Genomic DNA, 25994 nt, shown 5'->3' with positions numbered 1-25994 from the left:
CCAATATTCAACATCCTTAAAGAAAAGAACTTTCAACCCAGAATCTCCTATCCAGCCAAACTAAGCTTCATAAGTGAAGGAAAAATAAAATCCTTTGCGAACAAGCAAGTACTCAGAGATTTCGTCACCACCAGGCCCGCCTTACAAGAGCTCCTGAAAGAGGCACTAAACATAGAATGGAACAACCAGTACCAGCCACTCCAAAAACATACCAAATGGTAAAGTGCATCAACACAGTGAAGAAACTGCATCAACTAACGGGCAAAACAGCCAGCTAGCACCAAAATGGCAGGATCAAATTCACACACAACAATATAAACCCTAAATGTAAATGGGCTAAATGCCCTAATCAAAAGACAGACTGGGAAATTGGATAAAAAGCCAAAACCCATTGGTGTGCTGTATCCAGGAAACACATCTCACATGCAAGGATACACAAAAGCTCAAAATAAAGGGATGGAGGAAGATTTACGAAGCAAATGGACAGCAAAAAAAGCAGGAGTTGCAATTTTCATCTCTGATAAAAAAGACTTTAAACCAACAAAGATCAAAAGAGACAAAGAAGGACATTACATAATGGTAAAAGGATCAATGCAACAAGAAGAGCTAACGATCCTAAATATATACGTACCCAATACAGGAGCACCCAGATACATAAGGCAAGTTCTTAATGACTTACAAAGAGACTAGACTCCCACACAATAATAGTGGGAGACTTTAACAGCCCATTGTCAATATTAGACAGATCAATGAGACAGAAAATTAACAAGGATATCCAGGACTTGAACTCAGACCTGAACCAAGCAAACCTAACAGACATTTACAGAACTCTCCACCCCAAATCCACAGAATATACATTCTTCTCAGCACCACATTGCACCTACTCTAAAATTGACCACATAATTGGAAGTAAATCACTCCTCAGCAAATGCAAAAGAATGGATATCATAACAAATAGTCTCGCAGACCACAGTGCAATCACGTTAGAACTCAGAATTCAGAAACTAACTCAGAACCGCACAGCTTCATGGAAACTGAACAAATGGCTCTTGAATGTTGACTGGATAAACAATGAAATGAAGGCAGAAATAAAGATGTTCTTTGAAACCAATGAGAATGAAGACACAACATACCAGAATCTCTGGGACACATTTAAAGCAGTCTCTAGAGGAAAATATATAGCAATAAATGCCCACGTGAGAAGCAAAGAGAGATCTAAAATCGACACCCTATCGTCAAAATTGAAAGAGCTAGAGGAGCAAGATAAAAAAAACTCAAAGTCTAGCAGAAGACAAGAAATAGCTAAGATCAGAGCAGAAATGAAGGAGATAGAGACACAAAAAACCCTTCAAAAAATCAATAAATACAGGAGCTGGTTTTTCAAAAAGATCAACAAAACAGACCACTAGCCAGATTAATAAAAAAGAAAAGAGAGAATAATCAAATAGATGCAATTAAAAACAATAAAGGGGATATCACCACAGATTCCACAGAAATTCAAACCATCATCAGAGATTATTACAAACAACTCTATGCACATAAACTACTAAACCTGGAAGAAATGGATAAATTCCTGGACACTTGCACACTCCCAAGCCTAAACCAGGAAGAAGTCGAAATCCTGAATAGACCAATAACAAGGGCTGAAGTTGAGGCAGCAATTAAGAGCCTACCACCCAAAAAAAGCCCAGGTCCAGATGGGTTCACAGCCAAATTCTACCAGACATACAAAGAGGAGCTGGTACCATTCCTTCTGAAACTATTCCAAACAATCCAAAAAGAGGGAATCCTTCCCAAATCATTTTATGAGACCAACATCATCCTGATACCAAAACCCGGCAGAGACTCAGCAAGAAAAGAAAACTTCAGGCCAATATCCATGATGAACATAGATGCAAAAATCTTCAATAAAATACTGGCAAACCAACTGCAACAGCACATCAGAAAGCTTATCCACCATGATCAAGTAGGATTCCTCCTTGGGATGCAAGGCTGGTTCAACATATGCAAGTCTGTAAACATAATTCACCACATAAACAGAACCAAAGACAAAAACCACATGATTATTTCAATTGATGCAGAGAAGGCCTTTGACAAAATTCAACAGCCCTTTATGCTAAAAACACTCAATAAACTAGGTATTAACGGAACATATCTCAAAATAATAAAAACTATTTATGACAAACCAACAGTCAATACCTTACTGAATGGGCAAAAACTGGAAGCATTCCCTTTGAAATCTGGCACTAGACAAGGATGCCCTCTCTCACCACTCCTATTATATAGTACTGGAAGTTCTAGCCAGAGCAATCAGGCAAGAGAAAGAAATAAAGGATATTCAAATAGGAAAGGAGGAAGTCAAATTGTCTCTATTTGCAGACAACATGATTGTATATCTAAAAGATATCTAAAAGACCCCACCATGTCGGCCCAAAATCTCCAGAAACTGATAAGCAACTTCAGCAATGCCCCAGGATACAAAATCAATGTGCAAAAATCACAAGCATTCCTATACACCAAAAATAGACTTAAAGAGAGCCAAATCAAGAACGAACTGCCATTCACAATTGCTACAAAGAGAATAAAATACCTAGGAATACAACTAACAAGGAACATAAAGAACCTCTTCAAGGGGAACTACAAACCACTGCTCAACGAAATAAGTGAGGACACAAACAGATGGAGAAACATTCCATGTTTGTGGTTAGGAAGAATCAATATTGTGAAAATGGCCATACTGCCCAAAGTAATTTACAGATTCAATGTAAATTAATCTACCCCCCCCCCCCATCAAGCTACCAATGACCTTCTTCACAGAACTGGAAAAAACCACCTCAAACTTCATATGGAACCAAAAGAGAGCCCACATAGCCAAGTCAATTCTAAGCAAAAAGAACAAAGCAGGAGGCATCACACTACTGGACTTCAAACTATACTACAAGGCTATAATAATCAAAAGAGCATGGTACTGGTACCAAAACAGAGATATAGACCAATGGAACAGAACACAGGCCTCGGAGGCAACATAATACACCTACAACCATCCAATCTCTGACAAACTTGACAAAAACAAGCAATGGGGAAAGGATTCCCTGTTTAATAAACGGTGTTGGGAAAACTGGCTAGCCATGTGCAGAAAGCAGAAACTGGACCCCTTCCTGACACCTTACACTAAAATTAACTCCAGATGGATTAAAGACTTCAACATAAGACCTAACACCATAAAAACCCTAGAAGAAAATCTAGGTAAAACCATTCAGGACATTAGGTGTAGGCAAGGACTTCATGACTAAAACACCAAAAGCACTGACAACAAAAGCCAAAATAGACAAATGGGACCTAATCAAACTCCACAGCTTCTGCACAACAAAAGAAACAGTCATTAGAATGAATTGGCAACCAACAGAATGGGAAAAAATTTTTGCAGTCTACCCATCTGACAAAGGGCTGATATCCAGAATCTACAAAGGACTAAAACAGATTTACAAGAAAAAACAAACAAGCCTATTCAAAAGTGGGTGAAGGATATGAACAGATACTTTACAAAAGAAGACATACATGAGGCCAACAAACATGAAAAAATGCTCATCATCACTGGTCATCAGAGAAATGCAAATCAAAACAACATTGAGATACCATCTCATGCCAGTTAGAATGGCAATCATTAAAAAATCTGGAGACAACAGATGCTGGAGAGGATGTGGAGAAATAGGAACACTTTTGCACTGTTGGTAGGAGTGTAAATTAGTTCAACCATTGTGGAAGACAGTGTGGTGATTCCTCAAGGACCTAGAAATAGAAATTCCATTTGACCCAGCAATCCCATTACAGGGTATATATCTAAAGGATTATAAATTGTTCTACTATAAGAACACATGCACACGAATGTTCACTGCAGCACAGTTTACAATAGCAAAATCCTGGAACCAAACCACATGCCCATACCATGGAATATTATGCAACCATCAAAAACGATGAGTTCGTGTCCTTTGTAGGGACATGGATGAACCTGGAAACCATCATTCTCAGCAAACTGACACAAGAACAGAAGATCAAACACTGCATGTTCTCACTCATAGGTGGGTGTTGAACAATGAGAACACATGGCCACAGGGAGGGGAGCATCACACACTGGGGTCTGTTGGGGGGAAATAGGGGAGGGACAGCGGGGATGGGGAGTTAGGGAGAGGTAGCATGGGGAGAAATGCCAGATATAGGTGATGGGGAGGAAGGCAGCAAATCACACTGCAATGTGTGTACCTATGCAACAATCTTGCATGTTCTTCACATGTACCCCAAAACCTAAAATACAATAAAAGAAAAGAAAAAAGAAAAAAATTGTGATTTGATACTGAGAAAAGATTCAGACAGTTTCGTTATGAAAGAAAGTAAGTCAGAGAGGAGAGGTTGAAAACACAGAGAACACAACAAATCAACTGGAATAATATACTAGGAGGAAGGAATGGAACTAAGAGCATGTGGAGGGGATGGCCCTAAACAGGAAAATGTCATCTCTTCTTGGAATTTGATGGAAATAGTGTGAAATTAGGTACAGATATAGTTGCATTTACAGAGTTTTAAGAATTAGCTTCTATCTGTTAAATTCTATTTTCTAAGAGAAGTGGGAGGCAAGGTTAAGGGTGGGATGGGGATCTTGATACGATGTCTTAGAATAACTACTGTGGGGATATGAGGGAAGAAAATGTAATTAGAAACCACAAGCAGTTCTACAAGGTGACATGATTTTTCTCTAGCACTAATAGCCTAGATATAGGATAAAGTGCTAGATTAATCTAAGATTAGGATTTTGTAGTGTACATATTGTAGAAAGACAAAAGAGCAGGGATGGAAGGATACTAAAAAGAAAATGGCGATACAGTTTAAATTGGATGGAAAGGAAGCAATACAGGAGGAAGGTGATAGTAACAAGTTAAGAGAAAGATGCCAGTAGCTTAAAGGTCTGGGTGAGGTCAAAGGAGAAAGTGAGTGAATAAAAGGTCTAGAAAGAAAATAAATGATCAGAAATTAACATACTAATTTATATCATAAGAGGGACAGTTCAGCCATTGAAGTGGTTTGCTAGAGTACAATATAAATGACGGTTATTGGAACTGAGGAGGTAAAGGATATTAAAGGCTAGGTCAGTATTTATAAACACTTTTTTTCATTATTGTCCCCCAAGTAACCTTTTAAGGCATTTTTTCCTGATTGCTCCTCCTCCCCAAAGGAGGTTTAGTTTAATATACTGTTTATCTGTTTATGCATTATAATATCTAATAGTTTTGACTCCCCAAGAATCAATGCTCACTCCCATGAGGCAACATCCCCTCCATTGAAAAGGCACGGGCCGGATGGTGGGACTGCTTGTCCACGTGCATGCTAACACAACTTCCACAGGCAAGTCTTACTGCCAGACTCCTTTTCCACATAGTAGAAATCAGTACTCAGGTTCTACTAAAATATTAATCAGCAAAACTCAATATTCCATTTGATTTTATGATTTCAAGGAACTTGACATCTTAAAAAGATTCTTTGGAACTTAACATACTATTGGGACATATTTAGATTGTTAACAAGTGCAGCAACTCAAGTAACAACAGTTTAGAAGAGTTTAAATGCCATTGAACAGGCATTTGCTCCAGGCATATTAAAATGGATATAAGTTAGTAAAAGAATATTTAACATGAGAAACTATTGACATTTTATTTGATCACTGTTTTCCTGGTCATAAGTGAATAGTGACTAAATTGTTTACCACTGCTATTTTGCAACTTGTCACTTGGGGGCAGCAAGACTATTTTGGGACTCACAGAATGCAGCATTTAACTAGTAGGACAGGTAGGACATTAAAGATTCTACAGCATGAGGAAAAGGGAAAAAAGTGGTAACACTGTATTCAAGTCTAATACAGAAAACATTTACAAAACAGCTTTTTGCAAGCAGTAATTCTTCAATATTTTAAAATTTCTATTCTCTATTCTAGGGATAGTGTTCAGAAGTTACTCATCATAAATGAACAGAAGGCAGCATAAATTGAGTGGAAAGTGAGCAGCCTACAGAGCCACACAAATCTGTGTTCAATTCCTTGTCCTACAGTGTACTAGATATAATGTTTGGGCAGAGTTTATTCTCTTGGAGACTCAGTTTCCTCATCTACAGAATGGATATATTAATACTTACAGGTTGAAGTTAAATATATGAATATATGTACTTATGTTATAGATATAAAATGCCTGACATATAATTAGGCTTAGCAAAAGGTACTTAATAGTAATGACCAAGCAAAAAGGATGGGTATTTCACAGTAGAAAGAATGCTTCACCTAGTAATCAAGGAAATGCAAAGTCCACAAGAAAATACTACCATTTTCTACCCAATTAATTAGCAAGAGATATATCAAGGGTGGCCTTTAGCTTCAACGTATTACTGGAAAAATATTAGTGTTTGGCTGAAACCATGGCTGAAATATTTATCTATTTACTTATGAGACAGGGTCTTATACTGTCACTGGAGTACAGGGGCATGATCATAGCTCAGTGTAACCTCAAACTCCTGGCCTCAAGTGATCCTCCTGCCTCAGCCTCCCAATTAGCTAGGACTACAGGCATATACCACTACACCTGGCTAATTAAAAAAAAAAAAATTTCTTTTTTTGGTAGAGACAAAGTTTTGCTATATTGCCCATGCTGGTCTCAAACTCCTAGCTTCAAGTGATCCTCCTGCCTTAGCCTCCAAAAGTGCTGTGCCATTTATTTGATATGTACAGTTTACTCAGTCTTTTAGATATAAGGCACATGTTACACAGTGCCTAAGAGAATATAGATATAAATCACTGTGGAACATGTGCCGTATATCTAAAAGACTGAAGTCTAAGTCTTTTAGATCTTAGAAATAAAAACTGAATAAAACCAAATGTCTAGCCTCAAAAGATATTACAGTCTAGTATAGAGAAAAAGACAGCATATAATAATTATAATACAAGGTAGCATGGGATGAGTAATATGAGAGGCACAATGTGGGTAACCCCCCTTGTGGGCACTAAGCAGACCCCCAGCACAATTAGTGCTTGAAGAATAACTTACTGCTCATTTATTTCCTTTTATATAACCCTTTAATAAAATCGTATCTTAGTTTGTAGTTGGAGCAGTGTCAAGATCAGACATGATACAAAGCATGAACTAGGGATAAAACAGCCATATCAGGACAAAAATCAATGGCCCACGTGGTAGTGCCCCTGTCTGAAAGGGCATGCACTACATGGCAGGCTGGCCCAGGCAGCAGCATTCAGTATCGTAAAGATACCTGCTGTATGGCAGGCTTGGCGCAGGAGTCACTCCTCCTGTAAGGGAGTTGTAGTGTCTTGTATCCAGTTCTTGTGGAAAGCTGGCCTCAGGCCGGCAATCCCGTGAACTTCGGAGGCCTTAAAAAACTCCTCTGGTATAATCATGCCCCCTTGGCTGTATTCTCTGTCAGCTCTCTTGCTATTGTGCTGACTCACAACACCCTCCTATAGAAAACCTTAGAAGTTGCCTGCCCCTAGATAAGAGATGTTGCACACTGCACCCTTCTTGCTGCACACTGCCCACCTCCTTGCCTCGGTGACCTAATGGGGATGGACCCCTTGTTTATTACTCATGTGATTGTCTTTACCCTATCACTATCCTTAAGATGACCTCACTCACTACCCTTCCCCCTAACCTATACCTAATAAATACAGCCTGGACACTCGAGGCCTCGCCCATCTCCGCTTGTAAGTGGTGCTAGCCCGCTGAGCCCAGCTGCTCTTATCCAGTCCTTTGGTGTTTTGTCTCCTTATTTCTCGGATCCAGCGCCTCAGCACCGTGATAGGGGACACCCCAAGACCCTACTAGGGTTAGACCCTACACAGGGTTACACCCTTCCTATATGTTATAGGAATTTAGAAGAGGAAGTGATCAAAGTTAGCTACAGGGACTTGGTCAAATGTTCACGAAAGATAAACATTTAAGTAAACATCTTGAAAGATGACAGGTAGAGATCAACAGGGAGAACTTTCCCAGTTGAAAGAATGAAGTAAAGTAAGGAACAAAAGAGTGGAAAACTCAGGACACTGTGGAGAATACAGAATATAATTTAGCTTGTTTAGAACACACAAAACATACACCGAGGAGTTGAAAGACATTTGGAAAGGACAGAGAGCAACCAGTTATGAATACCCAGGGTAAGGAGTTTGGACTTAAATCAGTAGATAAAAAGAAGCCATTAAAAGTATGCAACAATGAGAGAGAGAGCATAAGACAGTCAGTGCTAAAGAGAGATTTTATATATATATACACACATAGAGAAAGAAATGTCACAGACAGACAGATGTAAGCCATGCCCAGAGTGGTGATCAGATAAGAATGAGGTGGCTGTTCAGTTCTGTTCACAGTGATTAGTATGAGCCAGACATGCTACTAGGTGCTAAAAAGTCTGGGTGAGCAATTGCAGGACATAAAACAGTTTACTTTCTTCTCTACTAGACACATTTGGGAGGCTAAGATAGGTTAAATAACATTCTTGTGCTGTCATTTTCCCAAATGTAAATAGGCTGTGACCACTGATCTAATAACAGAAAGAAAATGCATATGTTCAATAGCAGCCATATAAACATATGAGAAGCAACTCTCAGCTTTCTTCTGATAACTAAGAAAACAGAAAAAGTTTTTTCTATGTCTGAGGTATTTCAAATATTTGATATTGAAGGAAGTGCCAGGTTGGATCTGTGGTAGTATATTATAATAATAGTGAAAGTAATGATTAATCTTCTTATTTCCTTTTTTTTTCTTTTTTCACTATACAGGTAGTGCTTGACTTATGAGCACGATTGGTTCTGACAGACCGGTCGTAACATGATTTGGTCGTAAGTTGAGTAGGCCATATGCACGTGGAGATGGTAGTGCTGCCGGAAGCTGGTCCGCACTGTCGTACACCCAGCTGGGCAATGTTTGCGCTGCCAGATGCGGAGCAGTTGTGGCTAGCGATTGTGGTCGTAAAGTCGAATGGTCGTAAGTTGCATAGGTGGTAAGTCGATCAATACCTGTATAGAAAAGTCTTCTGCCAGATAATCTTCATATTTCCTAAAGTGATACTGGAATACCAAGTTATTTAAAACAGCATTGACAACAAAAATTAGTTCTAGATACTGGTATTCAATAAAGGAGCCTTGGTTGATAAAGAATAAACCAACACTACCCTGAACTACATACACATTAGATATATTCCCTATCAAAATACCAATTACACTCTTCACAGAAATAGAAAAAACATTCTAAAAATTATACAGAACCACAAAAACCTTGAATAGCCAGAGCAATCCTGAGCAAAAGCACAAAGCTGGAGGCATCACACTACCTGATGTCAAAATTTACTACAAAGCTACAGCAAGCAAAATAGGATGGTACTGGCATAAAAACAAACACACAGAGGAACAGAATAGAGGATCCAGATATCAATCCAAGCATTTATAGCCAACTCATCTTTGACAAAAGTGCCATGAACCCACACGGGGAAAAGGTAGTCTTTTAAATAAATGGTGCTGGGAAAACTAGATAACCATTTGCAGAAGAATGAAACTAGACCCCTATCTCTCTCCATACAAAAAAATCAGATCAGAATGTATTAAAGACTTAAATCTAAGACCTGGACTATGAAACTACTACAAGAAAACATTGGTGAAATGCTCCAGGAAATTGGTCTGGGCATAGATTTTTTGGGTAAGACCTCAACAAAACAGTAAACAAAAGTCAAAATATACAAATGGGATTATATCGAACTAAAAAGCTCTTGTACAGCAAAGGAAACAATCAACAGAGTGAAGAGGCAACCTAAAGAATTGGGAGAAAACATTTGCAAACTATACATGTGACACACGATTTACATCAGAATCTAGAAGGAACTCAAACAACTCAACAGCAAAAAATAAATAAACTATCCAATTAAAAAACAGGCAAAAGATCTGAACAGACATTTCTCAAAAGAAGACATACAAATGACTAATAGGTCTATGAAGAAATGCTCAGAATTGCTAATCATCAGGGAAATGCAAAACCAAAACCACAATGAAATATCATCTCGTTCCAGTTAAAATGACTATAATAAAAAAGAATATCAAATGCTAGTGAGGATGTGGAGAAATGCTGGGGATGTAAATTAGTACAGCCATTATGGAAAACAGTAGGGAGCCTTCTTAAAAAAAACTAAAAATAGAAATATTATACGATTGATCCAGCAATCCCACTAGTGAGTATATATCCAAAGGAAAGGAAATTAGTATATTAAAGATATACCTGCACTCCCATGTTTATTGCAGCACTATTCACAATAGCTAAGATACAGAATCAACCTAAGTGCCTATCCAAAGATGAATGGATAAAGAAAATGTGGTATATACATACAATGGAATATTACTCAGCCATAAAATGAATGCTATCCTGTCCTTTGCAGCAACACGGATGAGCCTGGAAGGCATGATATTTAATGAAATAGCCCAGGGATAGAGGGACAAGTATCACATGTTGGCACTAATATGTGGGAGCTAAAAAAGCTGATCCTATAGAAGTTGATCCCACAGAAGTAAAGAGGAGAGTAGTGTTTACCAGAGGCTGGGAAGGGTAAAGGAGAGAAGGAGATAGGGTAAGGTCAGTTAATGGTACAAAATTCTAAGATAGGAGGAATAAGCTCTAGTGTTCAATAGCACAATAGTTAACGATAATTTATTGCATATTTCAAAATAGCTAGAAGGATTCTGAATGTCCCCAATACAAGGAAATAATACATGTTTGAGGCAGATATGCCATTTAGCCTAATTTGATCATTACACATGTATATGTTGTATACATGCATGCACACCCCCAAAAATATGTACAATTAAAAAAAGAATAGACTTGAGTATAAGTAACTAGGTATCTAATTATCAGCTCTCTTCCTTTACAGGAAACAACAACAAAACCTCTCCTTTCAACATACTTAGAAGTAGTTTGGAGTTTAGCTTAAGTATTTGATTAGTTAGCACCAATTTTCCATTCCAAAAACTTAATAAAAATAAAAAGCATGGGACTTTTCCCACAGTAAATAAAAAGCCAAGCAACACAGCTGAACAAGTTATCCTACAGCTGACTACTCTGCTCCTTTGTCCACTTATTCTACACCTTACTGTAGTATATTTTTATGAATTTAATGGGTTTGTGAGCTCCATGAGGGTGGAAGCCATGTCTTATATCTACTTCTGTATCTACAGCACTTGCTTAGAATATTGCCTAATACACAAATGGCACACGTGTGTGTATGTGTGTAAAGGATGAGTACTTAAAGAAAATTGGCCTGAGCAGATGAGAAAAAAAGAGAACTATTTTGACAATCAAAACTTTATTACTATCTCATAAAAAGTTACTTGAAGAGGAATTCTTACCTGGCGTGTCATTACAAAATATGCATACATTGCCATGGCACTTCCATAAGTGATGAAGTAGGTGACCGGCTCCATGATGTCCCAGGAATATTCCCACCAGGTAAGCCGGGCCAAAATGCCAAACTGTGTGGCCATGTAGGCAAGGCCACCCCATAGCACCAAAGTGGTCCTCTTCTCAGCTTTTCTGCTAATCTCAATTCTTACCTATTAGGCACACATAATCAATCGTAAGGCATTTTGACATAGAACCAATTTTAAAATGCTTAAACTGTTCTATATTCACTGAAGAAACAGGGCTCATAATCAAGACACAAGAATCAATTCTAGTAAACATAGCTTGTCTTCCTAAATAGTATTTGTAGTTTTCACTAAATAAAATATCTTAGGCTGGGTGTGGTGACTCACATCTGAAATCCCAGCACTTTGGTAGGCCAAAGCAGGTGGCTTGCTTGAGCCCAAGGAGTTCAAGGCCAGCCTGGGCAACATGGCAAAATCCCATCTCTACAAAAAACACAAAAATTAGCAGAGCATGGTGGCATATTCCTGTAGTCACAGCCACTTGGGAGACTGAGGTGGGTGCATCACTTGAGCCCAGGAAGTGGAAGATGCAGTGAGCTAAGATCACACTGCTGCACTCTACTCTGGGTGACAGAATGAAACCCCATCTTGAAATAAAATGTATACATATAACTATTATTCATGGTATTTGTATTTTATGTTTCACCCTAAAAGTACATGAAAATATGGGTGTGAATAACTCAGTTATAACAGGTCTTCATCCAACCACAAGATAATCTTCTTTGAAAGAGGGAAATGAGGTCGGGCATGGTGGCTCACGCCTGTAATCCCAGCACTTTGGGAGGCCAAGGTGGCAGATCACCTGAGGTCACGAGTTCGACGCCAGCCTGACTAACATGGTGAAACCCTGTCTCTTACTAAAAATACAAAAATTAGCTGGGCATAGTGGTGGGCGCCTGTAATCCCAGCTACTCAGGAGGCTGAGGCAGGAGAATCACTTGAACCTGGGAGGTGGAGGTTGCAGTGAGCCAAGGTCATACCATTGCACTCCAGCCTGGGCAACAGAACGAGACTCCATCTCAGAAAAAAAAAAAAAAAAGAAAAGAAAAGAAAGAGGGAAGTGAAAACATACCTATATTCTTTCACTGCTGCATATGTGATTTAATCTATTCTCAGTTTTAACTCCAATGGTATACTAGGGGCAGAACATGGACTCTGGATTTAATGCAGTTCAGTTCAGAGCACTGATCTACAAATCAGCATTAACTTCATTATAAAGGTTGTTCCGAAGATTAAATAAGAGAATATAGGTAAAATACTAGCATAATTCATGACACATAGTAAATATTTTATAAATGATGAAAATTATTTTTCAGGAATCAGGAAATGTAAAATACTAAGAGTATTTGTTCCCCTTGTTACTCCTTAAAATCAGATGTCTTAAAATTGAAGTATCATAGGAAAAATAAAGGTTAACATATGTTCACTGTAAACATTCAGAAAGGTGTAAAGAAAAATCAGTCATAACCCAACTACTGTATTTGTATTTTGGAATATATTCCTTCTGATTTCTTTCTCTGTGTATATATATATATATAAACAGGTATATGTATAACACATTTTAAGATTGGATCATAGTATGCACACTATTTTATGATTTGGTTTCTATAGCAAATTAAATGTACATAGTCACTTTAATAGTTGCATAATATTCTATATGCAGTTTTCTCTTGGTATCTGTGGTGAATTGGTTCTAGGACACCCCCTGCACCAAGATACAAAATACACAGATGCTAAAGTCCCTTATATAAAATGGCATAGTATCTGCATATAACCTATGCGTATCCTCCCACATGCTTTAAATCATCTCTAGATTACTTATAACACAATGTAAATGCTATATAAATAGTTACTGGTTTTTAAAATTTGTATGATTTTTTGTTGTTGTATTGCTTTCTTTTTTTTTGAGATAGAGTCTCGCTCTGTCATCCAGGCTGGAATGCAGTGGCACAATTTCGGCTCACTACAATTTATGCCTCCCAGGTTCAAGCAATTCTTGTGCCTCAGCCTCCTGAGTAGCTAGGACTATAGGCATGTGCCATGACACCTGGCTAATTTTTATACTTTTAGTATAGATGGGGTTTAGACATGTTGGCCAGGATGGTCTTGAACTCCTGACCTCAGGTGATCCACCTTCCTCGGCCTCCCAAAGTGCTGGGATTATAGCTGTGAGCCATCACATCTGGCCTTGTTATGTTTTATTGTTTTATTTTCCCCCAAATATCTTCTATCTGAGGTTGGTTAAGTCTGTGAATGTAGAACCTACAGATAACGAAGGGCCAACTGTAATATTCATTTTTAACTTGATTAAAATCATTCCACTATACTGAAGAGCCTTTCCTGATCAGCAATTATTCTGATCTTAATTTTAAAGGTGGTAAATCTGGTTAAGGGCAGTACATTTAGACCTGAAAGCTCTAAGTCCATCATCAAGGCTCCAAACAATTCCTTTTTAAGCTCTTTCTTATCTTTGACTGAAACTTTTTTTATGGTTCAGCTCTATAAACTAAAGAACTAATTTGATTGACATGACTCAACTGCATAAAACTTAGAAAAAAAATCAGAAACATACATGCTCTGGAAAAAATACAGGTGAAGTGAAAAACGTGAAATTTGAAGTTTTACCTTTTCCAGGGGAGCCAGTTGCTCTTTGAGATCCTCTAGTCTTTCAATAAGCTCCCTTTCCTTGTTTAACTGGTGCTGCTCAATGCACAGTGTGGTATATAGCTGCTGGACCAATGTCTTTACATCATTCAACGTTGCTGCATTTTCATGACTTAGGAGGTCTGAAACAAAGCAGTTACACTTTTTAAAATGTATGCCTTATATGAAGAGTTGCTATTCCTGGGACTATCAAGTGAGGCAGATTCATCTATTACAGGTATTCCACCTTCAGTGTTAAACTGAAGGAAAGTAATAGTTCTTTTTTTTTTTTTTTTTTGAGACAAGGTCTTAACTCTGCTACCCAGGCTGGAGTGCAGTGGCGTGATCTTGGCTCACTGCAGCCTCTACCTCCAGGGCTCAAGTAATCCTCTGGCATTAGCTTCCCAAGCAGCTGAGACTGCAGACTATGGGTATGTACCAGCCACCACGCCTGGCTAATTTTTGTACAAACAAGTTTTTTACCATGTTGCCCAGGCTGGTCTCGAACTTCTGGACTCAAGCGATCTGCCTGCCTTGGCTTCCCAAAGTGCTGGTACTACAGGCATGAGCCACAATGCCCAGCCAATAGTTCTTGTTAAAACAAAAAAGTTGTCCAGAAATGTAAAAAGTAAATTCGTATTTGGGTAACGTGAATTTTTTTTTTTTTTTTTTAAAGACGGGATTTCACCATGTTGGTCAGGCTGGTCTTGAACTCCTGACCTCAGGTGATCTGCCCACCTCAGCCTCCCAAAGTGCTGGGATTACAAAGAAAAATTTTTTAAAAAGCTCAAGTAAAGCTTTCATTTTAGAATCTTATTAACTTTAAATATTAGGTACAGCATAAGGGTAGCCCTCTTCTAAATTGAAACAAGCTACAGTCAGATCAGAACTAACCATATATTTCAAACATTCTTTAAGAATGTCCTTTAGTATAGTTATCACAGAAGTTCAATCAATGAAAAAATTAAAACGAAGGTAGCAAATTGGATTAGAAAAGAGCTGATACAGTAAAATGGGATACAGCACCTAGCTGGGTATCTTCTATGCCTCAGTAAATGTGTGCTGAATTGATGGGAACATAAATGCAAGAGCACTTTGATTTCCAGAAGTCATCTATGTCAACAGCGTCTTCCTTGTACCAAAGCTGCTGCTCACATTTGCATATATATAGCTTTAAACTGTCCAAAGTTACCAGAAGAAACTGCGCTCTAGGAGGCTGAAGTAACCTGTCCAGAACGTCACAGTAAGGCGTAGAGTCCTGGTCTCCCGATTTCTAGGCCTGGAGCTTATTACAGTGCCTCTACTATACCAACATTAAATTTTTCTTACAAGCTCAGTCCCCTTTCAAAAAGTTAATTCCTTAAGTGGGCATAAATTACCTATGGTCAATGAAACCCTCTTACATACATCTTCCCATGTTATCCTCAAGATAACAGCATGAGTAAGCTTGGTGCTCACAATTTATAAACAAGTACTTTAAGTCCCAGATAGACAAGATTAACAAACACTTCTGTACTGATCTAGTTACCATAGAAGGGAAAAAAAAAACCAAATAAGAGTTTCTCTCCCTAATGAGGTCTAGTAATAGTATTCAAAAAGTCATGGAGATATTAAGGAGTGAAAAAAGATCTGGCTAGTGGGGTGGTAGAGTGAGTTTCTGCCACCATGCCTGACTGACTTTTTTTTTTTTTGTAGAGACAGGGTCTTGACATGTTGCCCAGGCAGGTCTTGAACTCCTGAGCTCAGACAATCCACCCACCTTGGCCTCCCAAAGTGTTAGGATTATAGGCATGAGCCACTGCACCCAGCCTAGATTCTATCTTTTTAATTTTTACTTTGAATTTTTATTTGAGACAGAGTTTTTGTCTGTCACTCAGACTGGAGTGCAGTGGCACAATCTTGGCTCACGGCAACCTCCCCCTCCTGGGTTCAAGCGATTCTTGTGCCTCAGCCTGCCAAGTAACTGGGATTACAGGGTGTGCCACCATTCCTGGCTAACTTTTGTGGTTTTGGTAGAGACAGGGTTTCACCATGTTGGCCAGATTGGTCTTGAACTGCTGGCCTCAAGGCCTCAAGTGATCTACCAGCCTCAGCCTCCCCAAGTGTTGGGATTACAGGCATGAACCACCGCGCCTGGCCCCTACACTGAATTCTAAATGAATGAGCCCTGTACCCTCAGTGCCTGGTGGAAGTATATGAACTTAAGAGTTTATTGGTAAACAACATTCATAGAGCATTTTTAGGTCTAAAGTGCTGTCCATAAACAGGGAAAATAATAAATAGGAGAGAGAAGTCAAAGTTAAAGGTGGTAAAAAGTGAGGAGGAGAAAAATTTGCGTCAAAAATTTAAAAACTGTCCTAGAAAAGTTTTCCTTCATGAACTATTCTATTAGATAAAGCAGATTTGTTCCATCTTCCCCATGTATATATAAAACCCTAGTATTGGCCTGGCACTGTGTTTAATCTCAGCACTTTAGGAGGCCGAGGTGGTCAGATCATGAGGTCAGGAGTTTTAGACCAGCCTAGCCAACATGGTGAAATCCCATCTCTACTAAAAATACAAAAATTAGCTGGGCGTGGTAGTGCACGCCTGTAATCCCAGCTACTGGGGAGGCTGAGGCAAGAGAATTGCTTGAACCTCAGGAGGCGGAGGTTGCAGTGAGCCAAGATCGCACCACTGCACTCCAGCCTAGGCAGAGCAAGACTGCGTCACCAAAAAATAAAATAAAATAAAATAAAAAACCCCTAATATTATTCCTCTTTAACATCTTGAACCTAATGCTTTCTATTTCTTTCCCCCATTTAGCCTTTTCACCAAAGCGTTAAGATGTAGGGCAGAGGAACATGCTTACTCAATGAATGGCATCCCTCTTCAATACAGAAGTTCCCAACCACTCTCTTACTTTAGTCAACTGAAAAAGAGTGGTGGTACCTTGGATGTCAGCAATACCTTCCTGACCAGGGAGAGAAAGACATATGGTAGAAACAAAATTTGAGCCTATTTTGCATTTTATCAAAAGAAGAAAGAAAGATATTCTTTATTATGTTTAAAAACCAGTCTGGGAAACACAGGGAAACCTCATCTCTACAAAAAATAAAAAATTTTCCAGGCGTGGTGGCATGTGCCTGTAGTCCTAGCTACTTGGGAGGCTGAAGTGGGAGGATCTCCTTGAGCCTGGGAGGTTTAGGCTGCAATGAGCTGTGATCATGCCACTGCACTCCAGCTTGGACAACAGAGTGAAACCCTGTCTCAAAAAAAAATTTTTTTTAAAAGAAAAGAAAACAGTGTTTATGAATTTAAAATCAAATTGAGTTTCTGTGAGAGATGGTAGCTGATGGCATAATCTTTCACTAGCGAATAGCAGAACTAAGAGAGCTATAATCTGTGCATCTAAACATTAAAAAGGTCTTTTCAAATTCTACACCAATGCTGCTATTGAGCTACTAAAGTTCACACGTCAATTTACGATTATTTGCATGAATTAAAGATTTTTGACCCTTGCAAGCTTCATACCCTAGTTTAGAGAAGCAAGGTAGATATTTCACAGTTCCTGGATACAGAGAAAGGAAAGGGTTGTTTGTGGTTGCCAAATCACCACATAATCAAATACAATCCCCTGTTTTTCAATTTCTACCTCTTTTTACTCAATTTGAGAAAAGTTTTAGTTTTTAAAAAACTAAATGTTCATTTCTGTTTAAAAAATCAGTATTACATAAATGGTTGGTATTTATTAACTGATTAAAATATCTTTAGTTTTTGACAATATAATATATGGAAACTCACATCTTAACTTTCCTGATTATTATACTTTATATAGGAATATATTAGTCAACTTTCAGAATGTTACCAAAAGAAAATCTAAATAGATGAACTCCCTAGGTAATTCACACAAAAAGATACTAAAACAGAACCTGTACTTCTGTTATTTTAAACAGACCTTCTAGCCTGAGAATCAGGGACTAAAGAAGAAAAACACATTAGCATAGCTGATATATGGCTGTCTCTGGTCTACATATTTCATTATTCCAACTTAATAAAATCTGATTCAATAATGTCTTACTACAGTTGACTGGTGAACAATGTGTGGGGGGGGGTTGGGGCACCACCACCTACAACTTTTAAAACCTCAAAAACTTAACTACTAACAGCTTATGTGGACCAGAAGCCTTACAAATAACATAAATAATTAACGAATGTTTTGTATATGTATCATATATAGTATTCTCACAGTAAAGTAAGCTAGACAAAAGAAAACATTAAAATCATAAAGAAGGGAAAATAAACTGACAGTGCTATACTGTATTTATCTATATTATAAGTTTACATTGTCTGTTTACAAGATGAATCATCTGTCTGAAATGATGGGCAGCCGCAGCTGCAGACCTCAGCCTACGGTACATATCAAGCAATCCAACTTTTTCTTGCACTGTCATGAATTTTCTCTGCTTCTTGGGAGCACTTCCAGTATCACTGGTAGCACTTCGTATGGGTCCCATGGTGTTATTCAAGGTGCACTAAACACACAAAAAAATATTCAAGAACTGCAAGAGATCACTTTTTACTGCAATAAAGACAATTTACTGGAGAGATGAACTATCCATGAAGAGATGATTAGCACCACAGTGTTTTAAGCTGATATGAGAAACACTTGAGTTTACCACAATAGAAACAAGAGGTGGCCATGGAATTACTACAGTAGTACACTATGTACTAGAGTTAATTTTATGTAGTTATTATTTAATACTGCATCTTTACATGTTTACATTTCTCTCAACTGCAAATGGCATCATGTATGGTCTGTAAAAGTGTGCATAAGTTTTGATAATTTTGTACCACTGCATTCCAGCCTGGGGGGACAGAGCAAGATTCCATCTCAAAAATAAAAATGAAATAGACTCATATCTATATATATTTTATGCATTCATGACATACTTAACTTTTTCTTAATTTTTTGATATATCTAGGTTATGTGGTTCATTTGCAAGTTTTTTCAAACCGGTTTTATTCAACAGTCAACTGTATTTAAAGAATATCTTTCCATTCTTACTATTTAAGGATACTTTTGTATACTTTCCATCAGCTAGCTCCCTCTCATCTAGCTTAAAGAAAATGAATATGGCCTCTGCACAGTCAAAATGCTACCCAGTGAACACATTTAATTCACTCCATATAGAAGGAATCAGTGGGGAACACAAAATCACAGTGCCTTCCCTCAGAGCATCTCTACAAAGAAAAGGACTAAGCAAAATTCAGAGAAGAGATTAACCATTTTTGGTTGGTCAGGGGTCAGAGAAAGAATATGATCATTAAAGGCTTACTGGAAGAGTCAATACTGACAATTTTGACTTGAGAAACAGGGGCTAGGAAGAAAGACATCTTAGGCAGAGGAAAGTGAGCAAACAGTGAGATGGAAAAGAAAGGGGCATAGTTCAGGAAACCATAAAGGAATATACAGTGGAGAAAAAGTAGGCAACATGGAGGATGGAAAACATTGTAAAAGGTAGATGGGGACCATATTATAGAGGAATTTAATAACAGGGTTTCACTCAGAACTTTTCTACGTTAGACCCAATTCTTTATTTTTTTTTTGAAAGATGTGCCACTGTGTTGCCCAGGCTGGTCCCAAACTCCTGGTCTTAAGCAATCCTCCTGCCTCAGCCTTCCAAAGTGCTGGGATTACAGGTGTGAGCCACCTTACCAGGCCTAAACCCAATTCTTCAAAGCAGGATGGAAAAGAAGGAATGTCCTATAGTAGTGGTCCTCCGTCCCTGGGGTGCAAACCAATATTGGTCAGTGGCCTGTTAGGAACTGGGCTGCACAGGAGGAGGCCAGCAAGTGAGCATTTCTGCCTGAGCTTCACCTCCTTTCAGATCAGCAGCAGTATTAGGTCTCATAGGTACACAAACCCTATTCTAAGCTGTGCATGTGAGGGACCTAGGTTGCGTACTTCTTATGATAATCTAACTAATGCCTGATGATCTGAGGTGGAACAGTTTCATTTCAAAACCACCACCCTTGCCCCCACCCCCACTGTCAGTGGAAAAATTATCTTTAACAAAACTGGTCCCTGGTGACAAAAAGAATGGGAACAGCTGTCCTGTGGGGCTGGTAGAGGGAGTGGTAGAAAGGGCATTAACAACAGCAGTGAGTAACAATGAATATTAAGAGCAAATAGAGAAACAAGACCAAAAAAGGCACAACTCAAAATGCTATTTTAGAGGGTTACTTAGCATTGTACTGTGCAGAGCCATAGGATAGCCCAGGATGAAAAGAAATATTAGCAATACGGACTCCGTCTTTATTTAAAATTGTGTTCATCATGCGTTTTTTTGCATTAACTTTGTTTTTTAAAAATAGTACATTAAAATACTATATCTTGCCAGGTGCAGTGGCTCATGTCTATAATCTCAGCACTTCGGGAGGCTAAAGTGGGTGGATAACTTGAGGTCAGGAGTTCAAGACCATTCTGGCCAACATGGCAAAACCCCATCTCTACTTAAAACACACACACACACACACACACACACACACTCCCCCTCTCTCTCTCTCTCCCTCTCTCTCTCCCCCCCCCCCCCCTCTCTCCCTCTCTCTCTCTCTCTCTCTCTCTCTTGCCTGGCTGCTGGGCACAGTGGTTCACGCCTGTAATCCCAGCACTTTGGGAGGCCGAGGCGGATGGATCACCTGAGGTCAGGAGTTCGAGACCAGCCTGACCAATGCAGTGAAACCCCATCTCTACTAGCTTGAACCGGGGAAGCAGAGGCTGCAGTGAGCCAATATCATGCCACTGCACTTCAGCCTGGGTGACAGCGCAAGAATCTTTAAAAAAAACAAAAAAACTTCTTTATCTTGACTACTGAGTTTTTTGATGCCTTCTTAAAACATGTGTCTGAGGTGAGCACCTTACCTTTTCCCATAAAAGCATATATAGGCTAGGAACAGTGGTTCATGTCTATACTCCCAACACTTCTGGGAGGCCACAGAGGGAGGAGTGCTTGAGCCCAGAAGTTCAAGACCAGCCTGAGCAACATAGTGAGACTTCATCTCTACAAAAAGAAAAAAAATTATCCAGGCATGGTGGCACATGCCTGTAGTCCGAGCTATTCCAGCTGCTCGGGAGGATAAGGTGGGAGGATAACTTGAGGCTGAGGCTGCAGTGAGCTGTGATTATGCCACTGCACTCTATCCCGGGTGACAGAGTGAGACCTTGTCTCAATAAAATAAATAAAACACGCAACATGTCAGAAGTTCCTAAGAACTATTACTATTGTACAATAATTGACTTTCAGACTGCTGACCTTGAGCCATAAAAAAAGCTCAATACTTGTTACAATGCTTGAGAGAACAGAGAAGCCTATAGCTTATTTTAAAAAGATAACCCCTGAAATGTTATTAAAGTAGTATGACTTTTGGCCTTTATGAAGGGAAGGAGCTTAAGTTATGTAGGACATTCATTTATGTGAAACAGAATGACAATGTCAGATAATAAAGCATTCTGGAATCTAGGCAGAATCTAAGTAATTTTAGTCAATGTACTAGCCAAGTGCCAGGTACTCAATGAGCTCTTCAACTGAAATAGTGTCATCTGTATGTAAAACTTTGAGTGTTCTTTGAATATTGTCTGTTTCTCAAGGTTACCCAAGGAAAAAAACATAAAAGTTCTTTCCAAAAGCCCTTCCCACATTTCTGTGACCTTACCAAGGTTACTATTTTACCTCTTTTTGGTGGTCGTACATGATATGTTAAGTCATTAATGACCAGCTTAAAGTCGTCAAGGAGGAGGAGATCTATCCCTGTTGAAGCAGCAACACGAACGCCATCTGTGAAAATTTTAAATGAAACTTGTCATAGGTCCATAATTATTCAAGAATGGTCAGGAAAATTCAATCTTCAAAATCATTTTAAAAATTACCTCTTCCCTTTTAAATTTCAGTTAACTTTTGGCCTCATTTCCCAGTTCTATGCAAACAAAGTTTAGGTTGTCTAAAACTCTGTTTTTGGGCCTCAAGTCTGTGAAGATTGAACAACAGCTTTTCCTGTTGAACTATATGAGCAAATGAAACAATTAATGGTCATAGTTCTATAGGTATACATTGGAAATCTAGGGTCACTGGAAGAGCTGTATGGACTTACATTGTGTACAATGGAAGCTGGTTGAGTCAAAAAAAAAAAAACAGTATTTTCTGACATAGTACTTTTCAGTATAGTCACTGATTAGTTGCCAATAATTCAGTAGAGACAGATGCTGGGGTTAGCAAAGTATTATACATCCACCATGCTGGTCTACTAATTATATCGCCAGATGAGTAGAAATGTGGTAATTGTTAACTTGTGAATCCAGGTGAAGGGTAAATAGGGATTTATTGTACTAACCTTTCAAGTTTTCTGTGGGTTTGAAAAAACTGTAGGTTGGGGAAAAAACTTAAGGCACTTAAAAAATAAATAAATGAAATAAATAAAATGGTAATTTTAGTGCCTTATTTTATATTCTTTTCAAATCATATATTTCTTTATTTTAGCAACCTCCTTTCCAGAGATGAGGGTTTAACTACTGAAGTATTTATTCTACACCTACCATAATGATAACAAATCTCAATAATACATAATGTGATTGACTGTTCATCCTTGCCCATGGTATCATATGTGAGCTGCTTTTGAATGAGACTCCCTGTGCACACAGATTTGCTAAAACCAATCAATTACATTCTGAGTATCACTGGGGGAGAAATCACTTTCTCTCCTGATTAAGTGCTAAGCAAAGGAAAAAAGATTTCTGAAGTTAAGGGTTCTTTTGTAGCTATGTGTGTGGTGTATGTATGTGTCTAGGAATGGTGTGGGGTGAAATGAGGGGTAGATGGTACTTAATGATGATGATGACTATACCTGGTGAATAGACGGCAACTCTGTCAATTCCCCGATCCTCTTCTTGCAGTTGTCGTAAAAACACACCAACAGAGTCAGAGATAGGTTTGAGTGTGAACTGACAGCGTTCACGCCGGGATGGTAGCCTCACAGATATCACAGGTAACCCATTTTGATAAACCACTGTAACATCTGAATGAAAAAGACCCAAACATAAGAAAATTGGATTTCAATGTAAGTTAAAGTCACATTATTACTATTCTTGCATGGGGGTCTATATTAGTGTGCTTTTAAATGTTTTCAAAGGTTTAAGAACATGCCCTTTAGCTTTAGTTGAAGGTTATTCTGGGAACTGGCTTATAAAAGATCAAATGGATCACACAGCTCATTTTGCAGGTATAAAAAAACAGGCAAGGAGCTGTCTTCTGAGTGGTTCAAGGAGAGGTTTTCCCAAATATATCAGGTGAAGTTCTTGATATTGATGAATACAAACCCTGGTTTCCATTTAGCAAGATTTTATTAAGCAGTCAGAGATTGCTGGGCCAGACTTCACAGCCTGTAGGATGTGGCTCTCAAGATCCAGAGCTTTCAAAAAGTACACTAATAAGTGAGATTCTTACTCCAGGACAGTCAATTCATGTATATATAGTACAATGTTATACCCAAACTGATAAGTGAGAAACAAAAATGAAATCCTAAGCTCCTCAACTGACTGAATGGGCCCTCTCTTAGCCAAGGGGAGCCCAGAGTAACCTTTAAAGCTAAGTTCTCAGCCATGACAGATGGGAGGTCAGACATAACTCATTATACCCCTTCCTTGCTAGTAACCATTAGGCATTCTTTCCTAAGGGCTTAAGAGAAACTAGCCCTTTCTAAAGACTCCACCACTGATATTAAGCAGTTAACTGCACAACACTGTTGGGAAAAGCAGCAAAGGAGAAAGGACTTACAGAGTGCCTACATAAATTGGTTATGACTAACACATAAACAAGGAACAACAAACTGCAGAAGGCCGCAGGAGGCCTCTGAGGAGGAAGGCCTCTCCATGCCTCATGTTCTGGTGCAGGATGACCTACACTTTGTTACCATAAACATTGTGCTCAAGGACGTGAAACCCCTTCGTAGCACTGTGACGAAGCCAGACTTGTAGGCTCCTTTTAAGGCCCGCGTTCCATCAGCTGCACATAGATAATAAGCTAAAGATAATCATATGTTCTTGTTTTGTGAAACTCCCAAACCGCCACTGTTATCAATCCTTAGAATGACACACCAGTTCCAGCTCACTGATTTAGTTCCGGCTCACTGATTCACTCCACCATCACCCCCTCCCCACCATCACTCCACCCCTACCCTGTAGATCAAAGTGATTATAACCAATAAATAGTATGGATACTTGAAGATAACTTACAGACATTAAAGAAAAAAAAAAAACAGTGTGGATGATCAGAGTTCGGGGCCTTCACTGTCTCCTCCAAAGTAATGAGTAATGCCCCCCTGGTCCCATTATCTCTCTTAATCTGTCTTTTTCTCATTCCTTTGTCACCACCAAACACAGGGTACCCACAAGTGATACAGGGCTGGTTCCCTACATTCTGGCGCCCAGTGTGTGGGGCTCATGAATCCCTACACAACACTACCCCTCTTTTTTAGCCTGGTTCTGGCCAGTCTACGGAGAATGCGCAGTGAGGGTTTTCACACCCTCTGCTTCATCTTTTGACGCCAGAGAGCTGAAAAGTCTACCTCAAATCATGCGGATGCAGCTATTTTTATACACAAGACCTATGAAGGGGCATGAAGCTCAGTTTTGCATACACACATTTCTCCTTTCATAAATATTCATGACCTCTCCTATATGTAGTGAGTATATGGATTTGGCCACCCTGCTCAGCATGCATTCCTGTTCTTTTTGCCTCTTCCTCAAGGTGTCTGTTTTTGGCTTCTGACTGGAGGCTACACTTCCCAGCCTGTCAGAGTGGCCACCCTGCAGGCTGCAACCTTTATGAGAAATATAGGTCTGCATTCCAAATTTATGAACTTTGTCATTCTTCAGTTGTCATAAGTTAGTATTCTATCAAAAGCAATTCATGTTCTCTTGAACATCTTCATGAACTTGGAGAGACAGAACCCAAACTCAGTTGTTCAAGATTTTATAACAAAATGTTATGAAGGTAAACATTATTAGGAGCTATGAAATAGAAGGGGTCATCTATAAAAGTATAGCATAGAATGCCTATTTCCTTATTTTTTCCCTCAGTATTCTTGATTTATAGGGCCCTAGTAAAACAAATATCAGAATAACCCTCTTCTGAAATAATTTTCAAATACATTTTTAAAATGCAGTTTTAAAATCAAAATTTTTCACATAAGCAACTAATGATTTAAAGATGTGAGCACTGAGGGTAAAAAACAGGCTTTGGAGTCAAATCTGGGACTGAATCTTGGCTCTGTAATTTTGGGCATATATGTAACTTCTCTGAGCCTCACGTTTTTCATATATAAAATGGGTTTAATCCCTAATTCATAGAACTGTTATGATAAATGAATGAAATAATTTAAAACACTTAGCACACTATGTGATACATAAATGATAATGTTTCCTTACTAGCATCTTTTAAGAGTCAAAAGTTAGCCAGATGTGGTGGCATCTGTCTGTAGTTCCAGCTACTTGAGAGGCTAAGGCAGGAGGATTGCTTGTGCCCAGGAGTTTGAGGCTACAGTGAACTACGATTGTGCCACTGCATTCCAGCCTGAGTGACCAAGCCGGACCCCATGTCTAAAACATTTTTTTTTTTTTTTTTCCTTTTTGAGACAGAGTCTTACTCTATCACCCAGGCTGGAGTGCAGTGGCGTGATGACAGCTTACTGCAGACTTGAGCTCCCAAGCTAAAGTGATTCTCCTGCCTCAGCCTCCTGAATAGCTGGGACTACAGGAGTGTGCCACCATGCCTGGCTATGTTTTTTTTTTTTTGATCGAGACAGGGTTTTG

At 38.8% G+C, this 25994-nt stretch overlaps 1 protein-coding gene across 7 annotated transcripts in view; it reads right to left on the bottom strand.

Moving 5' to 3' along the window:
* Positions 1-25994, bottom strand: part of MCU (mitochondrial calcium uniporter) — a 233712-nt gene that overhangs the window by 12187 nt on the left and 195531 nt on the right. For all 7 annotated transcript variants that reach the window (XM_017518548.2, XM_017518546.2, XM_017518552.2 and 4 more), the window contains 4 exons: positions 23030-23200; positions 21862-21966; positions 14132-14292; positions 11429-11632 (listed from right to left, as the gene is read on the bottom strand). In XM_017518548.2, coding sequence (XP_017374037.1) covers positions 11429-11632; positions 14132-14292; positions 21862-21966; positions 23030-23200 — 641 coding nt within the window. The remainder of the gene's footprint in view (positions 1-11428; positions 11633-14131; positions 14293-21861; positions 21967-23029; positions 23201-25994) is intronic.

Source organism: Cebus imitator, unplaced genomic scaffold (genome assembly GCF_001604975.1).
Source record: "Cebus imitator isolate Cc_AM_T3 unplaced genomic scaffold, Cebus_imitator-1.0 Scaffold686, whole genome shotgun sequence".
Classification (NCBI taxonomy): Eukaryota; Metazoa; Chordata; class Mammalia; order Primates; family Cebidae; genus Cebus; species Cebus imitator.
The sequence above is the reverse complement of the archived record's forward strand: the minus strand, read 5'-3'. Positions and strand labels throughout refer to the sequence as shown.